This window comes from Cynocephalus volans, chromosome 14, assembly GCF_027409185.1.
Source record: "Cynocephalus volans isolate mCynVol1 chromosome 14, mCynVol1.pri, whole genome shotgun sequence".
NCBI classification, from domain to species: domain Eukaryota; kingdom Metazoa; phylum Chordata; class Mammalia; order Dermoptera; family Cynocephalidae; genus Cynocephalus; species Cynocephalus volans.
The window spans coordinates 25,127,699-25,142,094 of NC_084473.1; the positions used below are offsets into that span (position 1 = coordinate 25,127,699).

Below are 14,396 nucleotides of genomic sequence, written 5' to 3' on the forward strand. Positions count from 1 at the left end.
CAGATTCCTGTTTCAGCATGAAAGTTCCTGTTCTGTAATTGAATATTGGAAAACCTTCTTCAGTCTATGTTAAAGCTTTGTCTAATTTTTTTTATTTAAGTGATCTTCATGTCTTGCTTTCTTTTCAGGAATCTTTCAGTCTGTGTTGCATAAAGGTGGAGATGAGTCTCATCCTGATGAGGGCATATGTATCTAGGCCTAAAATTAGCTTTGTTGGCTGATAGAGAAGTAGCTGTGGCTTTTTAAATCCCAGATCTGCAGAAAGTTTCCACCACAATATCTTGCTAGAGTAGTGGGTCCTGCCAGGAAAATAGCCATAGTAAGTTACTTCAAGTCTGCCTTTTCTTTGTTGTTGTTTTTGAAGGGATAGGGATCGGGAATATCTGCCACTGTCAACATCTGTATCTTGTACTAGCAGCATATTTAACATAAACACAGTCACCTGAAACTGGTGGTTTCATTTTGTGGAAGAATTACCCATCTACCTGTGTAAGGTATCAGATACTTGGGATTCATCTTTGTTTCTTCTTAGTCCCTTAACCCCCACATTCAATTCATTAGCAATCCCTGTTGATTCTGTCTTCAAAATATGTCTAGAATCCATCTGCAATTCTCCATCTCCATTATAACCTCCCTAGTCCAAGCCACCATCACCTTTTCTTTGAACTATTGTAGTAGGCTCTTAATATCCTAACAGGTCCTCACGTTCCCTTTAAATGTCTTCCAGAACTTTTTCCACTTAACAGTCAGAGTAATTTTTTTCTTTTTTCTTTTTTTTTTTAAAAAAGATGACCAGTAAGGGGATCTCAACCTTTGGCTTGGTGTTGTCAGCATCGCACTCAGCCCGTGAGCGAACTGGCCATCCTTATATAGGATCCGAACCCATGGCCTTGGTGTTATCAGCACTGCACTCTCCCGAGTGAGCCATGGGCCAGCCCTCAGAGTAATTTTTTTCTAATGCAGTAGGTCCCCCCTTATTCTTGAGGGATGTGTTCCAAGATTCCCAATGGATGCCTGAAACTGTGGATAGTTCTGAACTTGATTGCTGTCATTTGGAACACGTTTCTGTTCATGTCTTCCACCAACAAATTTAATGCCTTTTCCACCTCAACTAAGCAGTTATCACCCACTGTAGCTGTAACGTTTGCAGTTTGAGATGCAACAGCAGAACTAGGACAAATTACTTTTTTCACCATTTCATGGATAAAAGATTGGTTCTTATTGTAGATTTTAGCCACCTCGACATATGACTTTTTTCTCTAATCATTAAGGAAAACTTTCACCTTTTCATTTAAAGGAAACACTTTAGGGCTTGTCTTTGGCATGACCAAATTGCCAGCATCACTATTCTTGCACTTTGGGGTCCTGTTAAGTAAAAATAAAGGTTCAAGTAACTTTTACTTGAAAATTTACTTGAACACAAGCACTGCAACAGTCAATCTGATAACCAAGGCAGCTGCTAAGTGACTAATGGGGTTGTAGCTTATACAGCATAAATGCTCGGGGAAAAAGGGGTGATTCACATACTGGGTGGGACAGAGTGGAATGGTGTGAGATTTCATCACACTTCTTAGAAAGGCACACATTTAAAACTTATTGTTTATTTCTGGAATTTTCCGTATAATATATTCAGACCCCTGACCTTGGGTAACTGAAACTTCGGAAAGCAAAACTGTGGATGAGAGGGGACTACTGTATAAATCTGATCATGGTTGTCATTACTTTCTTCTATTTATAGCCCTTCTGACTTTCCACTGCATTTTAAATGAAAGTCCAAATTCCTTACCACAGTTTACAGGGTTGGCCCCTGCCCACCTTTCTAGCCTTGTGCTATATAGTCTCCAGTCCAAACTGATCTCCCTTCAATTTCATAAACATGGCAAACTTTTTTCTAATTTAGGACCTTTGTACATGCCCTATAGACCTCCCCCTCCATTCCACCAACTCTCCCCCACCCCGTCACTGGACTGAGCACTCTAAAGGGCCACTCCATTTTAGAGGCCTCCCATATCAACAGAAATAACATTTGAACACTCCAGATTTTAGCTACTGTCCCCTCTCACCTAATCTCTAACCGGCTTTACTCCAGCCACTGTGGCCTTTTTTCCCTGCCTTGAGCAAAGCATGTTCCCATCTTGGGGCCTTTGCACTTTTACTGTTCTTTTTGCTTAGAATGCTTCTCATCAGATTTTTGCCCTGCTACCTTCTCTCATTCAGATCTCAGTTCTGAGAGAGGCCTTGTGTGATGACTAGCTAAAGAAGCGCAGTCCCCCCGGGCACTACCACATTTATTCCAGTTTATCTCTGTCATAGCATTTTTTAGTGTCTGAAAAATTTATTTTTTATTTTTAATGGGTTCATTACTGTTCCCCTACTAGAATGTAAGCTTTTTGAGGGTGGAGATTCCACCTGATTTATGCTTATCTATCTACCACGTAGAACATAGCCTGGCAAATATTCATGCTCAGTAAATACTTGTTGACTGAATGACTTTGGTTGATTTCATACTTTGATTGGTTTATACTTCTCACTTTAAGCATCACCTCTATAGAGAGGATCTCCCTCATCATTCTATCTAGATTATGTCCTTCCTCCTCCTTACCCCATTCTCCATCACTCCACCCTATTTACCTCGATAGCTTTTATTACAATTTGTGATTATATATTTATTTACTTGTTCCTGTCCCCACTGGTGTAAGCTCTGAGAAAGCAGGTATCAGCCTTTTTACTTTTGAAAAAAAATGTTTTTTTCATTGAATTAAGCATAATTTAAACTCATGATATTTTGGGTGTAGAGAAATTGTATATCTGTGAGGAAATCTAGGTCTTGTTAAAATAAAACTCAACATGTGAAATTTGGCTTCTAATTTGTAAAATAAGAAAGACCTTTATTATTTTACCAAAAAATACAAACAGCAGATTGATGTTGCCTCTGGTCTGTTCTGGTGCTATTAGTGTCCAGACTAAAAATAACTGTCAAAATAGCAGCCAGAGTACACGGCTTCCCTGACCCCATGTGTTAGACTAACAATTAGGAAAATAAGCTATTTTAATTCCTAGGAACATATCACTCCTTTTATAATATATCAGTGGGAAAAATAGGATTTTACAACATTCTCTCAGCTGTGTATTATTTTATGTAAGGAAAGTTCTGCTGCCATTGGCTAATGATGTTAGAAACCTGATCATATTAAGTAGACTGCAAAGAAAAAATTTTTAATAACAGAGAAGTGAGTGGTTTTGAAAACAGGCTTAGAAACCTGTATTATGGTGACATAAAAAGGTATTGTGAACATGTACAATGTTTAATTGCTCTTCAGATTTTTAACACCTATTTTTGCTTATTGGATTCAATGTGCTGGATTGGATTAGACTTGAGCATATGCGTGTATACAAACCTAAAAATAATTTGACCAATGAACAAGTAGCTGTGGCTATTTTTAGCTCTGGGCAAAAGGTCACCAGTTAGCCTAGAGGTAGTAAGGCAAAGACCCTGTTCCCTAGTTTGAAATAAATAGTTGATCGTCTTAATAATCGGTAGGGGGAGGTATAATGAGAATCGAGGCAGTACCCAGGAAAAGGATAATTTGAGATCAAGGAGCCAAGTCATTTTGTGGGGCAGATACAGTCATGTTGAAATGTATAAATGTGTGAAATGTTTAAGTGAAAATGGGATAAAGAAAGCTAAAGAAAATTTAATGGGGAGATCATATAAAGAGAGGAAAGATAATTGGGTGTAAGAGATTCTAGAAGATAGAGACAAAAATCAAAAAACAGGGAGTAGTATGCCATAGATCAGAACAAATGTACTCTGAACATAAGTAGTAATTATCTTTCTTTTCAGAGGGGCCATTAATATTTCAATATCTTTTTGTTGGTATTTTATAACTAACCAGCGTTATAATACAAACCCCCTCTCTATATGCTCTTGATGTAGATTTAGCTAAGTAGCCTCTTTCGCAATGTGTTCTTCCCTTGTAGAGAATTTAGTCATAGACTTGACACTGAAGTAAGTGTGTATATAATTTGCTAATTGTGTAATGTAAATGAATGGGGAAGAAGCTAAGTGTATAATAGCTAGAAAGTGTTGGGGATGGTGTTCATAGTGGAGTTCTGTGGAAGATCTTTTCTCTAAATGGTTATTAGTTACAACAAAATTAAAATGAAAGGTTTTTATGCCTCCTACACTTAGTTGTTAGTCACTACTGGAAACCCAGGTCTTGCATGCTCTTTGTCTTAGAAAAGTAAATTTCTAGCCTGTATTGTAAGTAAGAGACTTGAACCCATCTCTTAGGGGATAGACTCATTAGTTAATTTATGCTTCTTTTTACCAGTTCAGAAAAGAACTAAGCTATTTGTACTGTAATGAGACAAATCTGTTTTTTCATAAAAGCATTTATAGTTACACCCGATTTAAAACACTTTGTAAGTAAATACATAAGATTAATAAAAGATAAAATGAAATTAGAAATGATAAAAATGGAAGGTATAAATATACAACTAGTTTGCTTTGCTCTATTTGTAAAACTTACCTATAAGCTTCTTGACAGCCAAGGTGGGGGGGCTACCCACAATAAATTACATTATTCTTTTCAGAAATTAAGGGGAAATCTAGATTATAACAAATACAGAGTAAGTTTCATAAAGCTGCTGCTTGTAATGATTCTTAATAAATATTAAAGGTAATAGAGGTTAACATTATGGTTTAAGAGTGTAAACAGATATGTAAATACAAACATATATATACATATATATGTGCATGTGTAACCTCTGTGGTTTAACCTGATTTAAGGCTCAAACCTAGAAGAACTGATAGCATGCCTCTTAGATGTTTTTCGTGAAATGACATTTCTTCTGGCAGTTTTTTGGGTAGTTACTGCATTACCTTCTGACTCTGCCTCAGCACATGCATGTGCACACACAAACCCCCATTTCAACACAGAAGACAGAATGACTCTTTCTAACTCCAGGTTTTCTTTTCTCAGAACCCTCTGATAGACTTCTCATCTCAGAGGAAAAGCTAAAGCCCTTGTGGAAACCTGGAAGATCCCATCCAATCTATATTCCCTACCCACTTTTATACCTCTTTGATAGTAGTCTTCCCTCACTTACTCCATTCCAGCCACACCTCCTTACTGCTCCTCAGCTATCCCTCAGGGCCTTTTGCACTTGTTCTTCCCTCTTCTTGCAACACTGTTCTTCCATATTTTTATATGGCTCACTTCCTTATTTCCTTCACCTTCTCAAGGAAGCCTTCTCCCACCACCTTGTTTAAAATTGCACTTGTTGCCACACCCCAGACATCAGCCCCTAGTTCCTCTCTCTTTTTAACAGGTGTAATTAATTCTCTTATTTTTTTGGAGAGCAAAATGCTTTTATTAATCACAACATGAAATTGTCATGACATAGTATTGAATTGAATTAGGATAAATAATGCTGTTATAAAACATATTTCTCATCCAATTCAAAGGAAAATATTGCATATTAGGGTTCCTCTTGATCTTACGGACTGATTTAAGTAAAATCTTTTTTTTTTTTTTTTAATTTATTTTTATTTATTTATTTATTTTAAAAGATGACCAGTAAGGGGATCTCATCCCTTGGCTTGGTGTTGTGAGCACCACGCTCAGCTAGTGAGCAAACCGGCCATCCCTATATAGGATCCGAACCCGTGGCCTTGGTGTTATCAGCACCGCACTCTACTGAGTGAGCCACGGGCCGGCCCTTAAGTAAAATCTTTTTAAAAAAAATAGTAAATACCAATTAACATATACTCTCAAACTGTGCTAAAAAGTAATTAACAACCAGTGTAATTAGGACTGTTTTGTTAAATATTAAGAACCATATCTCTATTTTAGCTGTTATGTTAGTATACCTTTTTCATTGATAAGGCAACTGCTTGCTGTGGGTGCCATAATGATTAGCAAGTTTCTTGTTAAGTAACAGATAGTTGATTGATCACAGTGACTTCAGTGGGCACTGAAAGCACTACAGTTTCCCTACTGGATACTACTACTGGAATTGACCTGCTAGAAGGAAGGGCAGAGGGTAGTGCCAGCTGCGCCCGAGTACTGTCCTTGGCTTCCAGCAGCCTCATAACAGTTTTGTAGCCTGTGACTGCATGAGTCTGATGTGCATAGGGGAGAGGCCACCTCTGTACACCTGGAAGTGGAGAAGGCCACCCAGGGTCCCTGAACTTAACAACAGCTCAGGGTGGGAGGCCAAGACCACGTTGGCAGGGAAAGGGGGTGCAACCCTTCCCCCCCACCTTTTTTTGTATGAAAACACTATATACTACACTATAGTAGCTACAGTGGGACCCTGGGTCCTCTGTATGGAGACTCTGGTATGGGTCTTTACAAGATGATCAGTGAATTCCTGATAGGGAGACTTGGAGAATGTGGTCTCTTTCCAGAGGTCAGGGGTGAGATAGCTGTAAGTCTTGGAGTTGGTATCAAAGTTGGCCTTGGCAAAGTTACCCAGGGAGGCAGTTCAGCCCCTAGCCAAGGTGTAGCAGTTGTTAGTACCAGCCATCCAGCAGCAGCTTCTTGGGCACAGGGGCTGAGACAATGCCAGTGCCTCTGGGGATTGGGATGAAGCTACCAACATAGCTGCAATGGTCAGTCATCTTGCAAGGGACTGTGTGGGGCTTGCAGATCTTGTTCCCCCAGTAGCCTCACTGTACACAGATGATGGAGAGCTTGGCCAGAATGATGGCCCTGGAGAAGCAGTGGACACTTCCTTGGAGCACATAACACCCAGACCAACATGACTGTGGTAGTCTGTCACGATGACAAATGCCTTGGGTCCACTGGCCAGCATGCATGTACTTTTGCACAGGCATAATCTCCAAAACCTCATCCTTGAGGACATTCTCAGAAAAAAGTGAACAATCTCAGACTCCTTGATGGTCAGGGAGCAGAGACAGATCTCCTCCAGGGATTTGAGCTTCGTGTCCTTGAAAAGGTTGCCCAGTTTGGTGATGGGGTGTTACTCCTTGTCTTTGGCTTTGCTTCCTTGAGCTCTGAGGCCTCAGCTGCAAACCCTGGCCTGGCTGCCACCTGCTCCTGGTTGCCACTGCTGAAAGCTTCCCATTCCAAGGCATTTGCACAGCACTGGCAGCATCTGCCATTTGGTGTTTTCTCAGAGAACGCTTAGTCTCTTCCTTGCTTTTCTTTTTGTCTCTTTGGAATTCATCACCCTTTGACATTTCTTATGTATTGTTTATTTACTATACCTAATAGAATATAAACTCCACTGAGGCAGGAATTTTTGTTTTGTTTACTACTTTGTCTCCAGTGCCTAGAATAGTGTCTGTCATATAGTATTTGCTCAATAAATACCTGAAGAATGTATAAATGGGATTTTTTTTTTTTTTGAAGAGACAGATCCATATACTTTGAGATGAAATGAGCAAGTGGCAGCTGATATTCTCCTAAGAAAATTGAAAAGTCCAGCCAGATCTTTCATTTAGCTAAATGAAAAAACATTTTATTTCACCTTATACAGAAACAGGCTGCAAGAAAAAACCAGGATTTTCCTTGTGAAGCGGCTTTGAGTACTACTTAAGCACAGATAAATAGTAACTTGAGAGAGATTTTATTACCATAGAGCATCTGCAAAGATGGTTTTGACTTAAGAGCATTGTTAGGATGTCTTAAAAATACGCAATTAAATTTTGGGTCTCATACCTTAGTTATCCCTCATAATTATTTATAAATGAAAAAAACTGAGGTCCAAGGAGATTAAGTACATTCAAGTTTGCCCCGCTGGAAGAGTAGTGGAGCTTGAAAATAAACTTGAGTCTGACTCTAAGCTCATGTTCTGTATATGTTCTTGCATAATGCCTAGCACATAGTAGACACTCAATAAATATTTGAATTGATGGATAAATGACAGATGTGTGAACATGTTAAGCACATTTAAAATGTGAAAGGTGAATAGAAGCCAATCATGTACAGGTGGTGGGAACTGCTAGTACAGAGTCTGTCAGGTGAGAACAAGCTTGTGAGTTTGGGGACATGAAAAAAATGAAGCTCTAGTGGGTAGGGAAAAAGTGCCTCAAAATTATGGGGGCTGGAGAAATAATAAATTCTGTATAAATTATAAATTTTGTAAGGCTTTATAAACCCCTGGATAAAGAGTTTGACTTCATTCTGGTCGTAATGAGCTGCCTCTGGAAGTTTTTTGGTTTTGTTTTTTAAGCCTTGCCATGTTTTAGTTTGATTGTTTTATAATGGCTTTATTGAGACATAATTCACATACCATATAGTTTACCCATTTAAAATGTACAGTTAGTGGTTTTTAATGTATTCACAAGGTTGTACAACCATCACCACAGTTTTTGAACATTTTCTAACCCTCAAAAAAAAACCCCATAACCTTCATTCCCAACCTCCCAACCTCCTTGCCATAGCAACCACTAATCTACTTTATGTCTCTATAAATTTTCTTATTCTGGACATTTAATACATATGGAATCATATAGTATATGATCTTCTATAATTAGTTTGTTTCACTTAGCATAACGTTATCAAGGTTTATCCATGTCGAACATGTATCAGTACTTCATTCCTTTTTATGGCTGTATAATACTCTATTGTATGGATATACCACGTTTTATTTATCCATTCATCAGTTGATGGACATTTGGGTTGTTTCTGCTTTTGGCTATTATGAATAATGTTGCTGTGAGTACTTGTGTAAGTTTCTGTGGGGGCATATGTCTTTATTTTTCTTGGTTATATACCTAGAAGTAGTATTGCTGGATTGTAGGGTAGCTGTATGCTTAACATTTTGAGGAAATATCAGACTGTTTTTCAAAGTGACTGCATCATTTTACATTGCTGCCAACAATGGTTGAGAGTTCTTTCTAATTTCTCTACATACTCACCAACATGTGTTATTGTCCTTTTTATTATAACAATCCTAATGGGGGTAAATTGGTGTCTCGTTGTAGTTTTGATTTGCATTTTGCTAATGTCTAATGTTGAGCATCTTATATGCTTATTGGCCATTTGTATACCTTCTTTGGAGAAGTGTCTGTTCAGATCCTTTGTCCATTATTAAGTCTGGTCATTTGTCCTTTTATTGCTGCGTTGTAAGACTTCTTTGTGTATTCCGCATACACAAGTCCCTTATCAAATTTATGATTTGCAACTATTTTCTTCTATTCTGTGGGTTGTCTTTTCACTCTCTTGCTAGTGTCTATTGAAATATAAAGGTTTTTGATTTTGATGAAGTTCAGTCTAGTTTTTCTTTTGTTGCTTGTGCTTTGGTGACCTAAGAAACAGTTGTCAAATCCAAGATCATGAAGATATCCCCCTGTGTTTTCTTGTAAGAGATTTTATAGTTTTAGCTCTTACATTTAGGTCTTAAGATTTGTTTTAATTTTTGTATACGGTATGGAGTAGGGGTCCAGCTTCATTCTTTTGCAGGGGGAGGATATGCAGTTGTTCTTCCGCCGTTTGTTGAAAAGCCTATTCTTTCCCCATTGAAGCTACTGGAAGTGTTGAGTAGAAAAATGTGATCAAACATATGTTTAAAGAAGATCACTCTGGCTGCTGTGTGGAGATTGGCAGCCCATCATCTCTGAATCTTAGAATGCCAACAACAAATACTGAAAACGAGCAGGCAGTGACATAGAACAAAGAGCAGAAACATGGTATTTGAAAAGTCGTGAGAATAAAGTGTTTGAATAAGAGAACATGATCAGCTGTGTGGAATCCTGCTTAGTGATTAAGATATATTAAAAGGAAGTAATTACTAAGTTTGGCAATCAGAAAGGTCACTGGAGACCTTTTGAAGAGCAGTCTTGGTATATACTATTGCAGTAATAGCAATCTGATTAGAAATAGTTGAGGAATGAATGTGGGGAAACAGAGACTAGAGATAACTCTTTAAAGAAGTTTGCTAGAAAGATTTTATTGTAAATGTAGACAAGCTTATCCTAAAATTTATATGCAAAGGCTAGAATAGCTAAAACAATTCTGACAAAATAAAAAGTGGGAAGAATCAGTCTACTGTGTTTTAAGACTTTTTATTTTGCTACAGTAAACCAAGGTAGTATGGTGATGGAGGAGGCATAGAGACGTAGGGCATTGGAACAGAATAAAGAACCCAGAAATAGACTACACTGTGGCCTACACATTTGTGACAGACATGCAGAAGCAATTCAGTAGAGGAAGGACATTACCTCAACATTTTAACAAATGGTACTGGACCGATTTGGCACAACTAGGCAAAAACATGAGCTTCTACTTAATAATCACACTCTGTACCAAAACTAACTTAATATGTATCATCAATGTAATGAAACCATGAGACTTCCAGAAGAAAATCTTTGGCACCTAAGATTTGATGAAGAGTTCTTAAGCAGGATGCTAAGAACATGATCCATAAAAGATTTTTTTAAAAAATCAATAAATTGGACTGCAACAAAATATAAAATTCTTGCTCTGCCAAATATCCTGTCAAGAGAATGAAAAGACTAGTTACGGACTTGGAGAAAATATGTGCAAACTACATATCTGACAAAGGACTTGTATATAAAAAGAATTCTCAAAAGCCAACAGTAAAAAAAGCAAACAGTCCAATTAGAAAATAGCCTGTGGCTCACTCGGGAGAGTGTGATGCTGATAACACCAAGGCCACGGGTTCGGATCCCTATATAGGGATGGCCGGTTAGCTCACTTGGGAGAGCGTGGTGCTGACAACACCAAGTCAAGGGTTAAAATCCCCTCACCGGTCATCTTTAAAAAAAAAAGAAAATAGGCAAAAGACATAAGCAGATATTTCACTAGAGAGGATGTATGGATGGCAAATAAGCACATGAAAAAATGTTCAACATCTTAGCCACAGGGAAATACAAATTAAAATTATGAGATATGAGGGGTCTTCAGAAAGTTCATGGAAAGATTTGTATTATCTTTTAATTCTATTTTTCCACAGACTTTTTGAAGTACTCTTGTACTACTATATGCCATATTAGAACAACTGAAATAAAAAATAGTGACAGCATCAAATGCTTGTGAGGATGCAGAGAAACTGGATCTGTCATACTTGCTAGTGGGAATAGAAAGAGGTACACCCACTCTGGAAGAGTTTGGCATTTTCTTCTGAAGTTAAACATACACCTATAATGTGGCCTAGGAATGTTATTCCTGCGTATTTATCCCAGAGAAGTGAAAACTCATATCCACACATACAGCAACTTGGATAGGATCTCAAGGGCATCATGCTGAAAAAAGTGACACATGCCAGTTTCAAAAGTTAACATACCAGAACGTTCTGGAAATGGTGAAAGTATAGACATGGAAAACAGTTTATTGACCAGAATTTAGGGACTTGCGGGGTGGGAGGGACAGAGGAGTGATGCAACAGTTTTCTATCTTGTTTGGGATGCTGGTTACACAAATCTGTACATGTGATGAAATTGAGAAGAACTGTACATACACGCATTCACAAGTGAGTGCATACAAAAAAGCTGTGAAATCTGAGCAAGTAAGGTCTTTAATTACTATAGTTAGTTATGTAAGATGTTACCATTGGGGAAAGCTGAGTGAAGGGTGCCCAGGACCCTCTCTGTGTACTGTTTTTGTAACTTCCTGTAAGGCTATAATTATTTCAAAATAAAGGCTATGAAATGTTAGCTGGGAAGAAGAATAGCAAAATGAAGTATTACTTGGAGGGATGTGGGGTCGAGAGTAGGGTTTTTTTGTTTATTTTTGCTTTTTAAAAAAAATAGATACTAAAATACATTTGTATGCTGATGAGAATGATCCACAAAAGAGGCATAATTACAGGAACAAAATATATCTAAACCTTTGGCTTGATGGCATTAAATAATAATGAAAAATAATATTTGCATATTTCTATCTTGTTATTTACATGTGAGGTTATCTTTACAACTTTTTGTAAATAATTCTAAGTGTAAATGTGGCTATATTAAAGTGTAGTCCTTTAATGTTCTAAAAATTCCATATGTTTCTGTATTACATTATGGAACGAAATCACTCAATAAAATGGTATTCTGAGTTTTTATGATGATTGCCAGTGTTCCTTAAATAACTTCACGAGTTTTGAATATCACTTTCTACTGTTTTCCCTTCCAGATTTTCATCCAGTATCGTAGATCATTAATTGCCTTAAACTAAAAAGTTTATATATATATTTATGAAGAACCATAATTGTTTACCATTTAAGAGTTAAATGAATGGTTGTTCTGTTTTGCTTTGATAGTGAGTTTTAATCTCCGTGTATTTTACAAACTATTCTATTGTTTTGTCCTTTACCTGGAATGTAGTTATATCAAAATGCTTAATACAAATTATTGGCTGTTTATTTTCAGGGATACGGCAGGCCAGGAGCGATTTCACACCATCACAACCTCCTACTACAGAGGAGCAATGGGTATCATGCTAGTATATGACATCACTAATGGTAAAAGTTTTGAAAACATCAGCAAATGGCTTAGAAACATAGATGAGGTAAGACCTAGAAATTTTATAAACACTTCATGAACATACGTTTATGTACTTGGTTAGGAAGAAAAGGTATTCCACTTGATCTTCAGGATATAATGTGCTTTCACTGGTATTGAAGTCACTATTATTGAGATTAATTTCTACTTTTCATAGGTTAATGTTATTCTTTGCCTGCCTTTTTCTTAAACCTTTGGGCAGTCTGTCTAGAACTCCACCCAAGACAATTACTAAATTACCCCAAAACTGTATAGCCGTCTTATAAGATGGCCCAAATAGAAGCTACCATTAGTTTTACAATACCTTTTTCTAAATGAATTCTTTCTTGATGAATTGTTGTTGAATGAATGAATGAAATTTTCAGTAGTAATTTTAAAACTTATCATTTTTAAAGTTATAGAAATGTCATATTGTTCCTAGACATTTTGAAATACACAGAGTACTAATACAATAAAAACCTAACCAAAAAATAGTGCCATATCATTGCATGTGAAGATGTCAGTTTTTATAAGGTAAGTTGTGTATCAAAAAATGTCTTTTTCTATGCTACAGAATAGGTGGCCTCTTGTTGGGATTATTTTTCATGTCTTATTGCTGCCTTCTAGACTTTGAATTTCATTAAGACTAACTTTCTTTTTTTTTTTTTTTTTTGGTGGCTGGCTGTTACAAAAACCCTGGACCTTGGTGTTACTGGCACCATGCTCTAACCAACTGGGCCAACCAGCCAGTCCAAGACTAACTCTTTAAAGCAAGTTTTGGCCGGATACACCAAGACCAAGTATTAAGCCAGTGTTAGACCCGTGATAATACATTCAGTGGTAGCAATCCTAAGGGTTCATTACTACTTTTTTATTGCTACAACAACTCTTCAAGGAGAAGCCCGTTACTATTTAGTAATTAGTTAAGGATACACACTTCTTGAAACAAAAGCTCTATTTGTATTTTCTTATTCTTTATTTTATTGTTTGGACAAATAGTCTATAATATGAGGGTACTTAAAAGTTTGTGTAAAAATAGAGTTAAAAGATATTATGAATCTTTCCACAAACTTTTCGAGGTACCCTTGTAAGAGACTGCAATGTCTTTTCCAACAACAACCAATTCTGGTTCTGTGACGCCAACTGGTGTCCTACAATTCAATTCTTTTCTGATGCTAAGTACTCAGAGTTAGTGTCAGCCTCCACAAGACACCAGTCCTGGGTCCCCAGGCTACCCACAGTTCTGTCTGAGTTGGCTGCAAATTTTGTGGAAGCCCACTTCAGGTTTGATAATTTGTTAGAGTGACTCATAATCTCAGGAAAGTGCTCTACTTAAGATTACAGTTTTATCATAAAGGATACAACTCAGAAACAGACAAATGGAAGAAATGCATATACAAGGTATTGGGGTGGAGGGTTGCAGAGCTTCTATGCCCTCTCTGGACATGTCTACCCTCCCAGTACCTTAATATGTTCATCAGCCTGGAAGCTTCTCTAGCCTCCCTGTTTCAAAGTTGTAATCGAAGTTTTATTACTTAGGCATCATTAATTAAATCATTGGCATCTGGTATTGAGTTTAATCTTTAATACCCTTTCCCTTCCTGGAAGTCAGGGGGTGGGGCTGAAAGTTTCAACCCTCTCTGTTCACTTGGTTGGTTCTTCTGGAGACCAGCGCCCATTCTGAAGCTAGATAGGGGACCTACTGGCAATCACCACATTAGCATAAACTCAGTTATGGTTGAAAGGGGCTTGTTCTGACTCTTCTGTCGCTCAGGAAATTAGGATCTCAGGACAGAAACTGGGAACAAAGACCAAATACAAGTTTTTTATTTTTCCATTGTATGAGTTCGTTTCTGTTGGTTATAACAAAATACACAGAACTGGGTATTTTATAAAGAAAATGAAATTTATTGCTTATAGTTTCTGAGGCTGGGAA

The 14,396-nt window shown here is 37.4% G+C and overlaps 1 protein-coding gene across 1 annotated transcript in view; it reads left to right on the forward strand.

Moving 5' to 3' along the window:
* The window catches only part of RAB10 (RAB10, member RAS oncogene family), an 88,700-nt gene that overhangs the window by 56,116 nt on the left and 18,188 nt on the right, over nucleotides 1-14,396 (forward strand). The window contains exon 3 of the mRNA XM_063078505.1: nucleotides 12,350-12,488. Coding sequence (XP_062934575.1) covers nucleotides 12,350-12,488 — 139 coding nt within the window. The remainder of the gene's footprint in view (nucleotides 1-12,349; nucleotides 12,489-14,396) is intronic.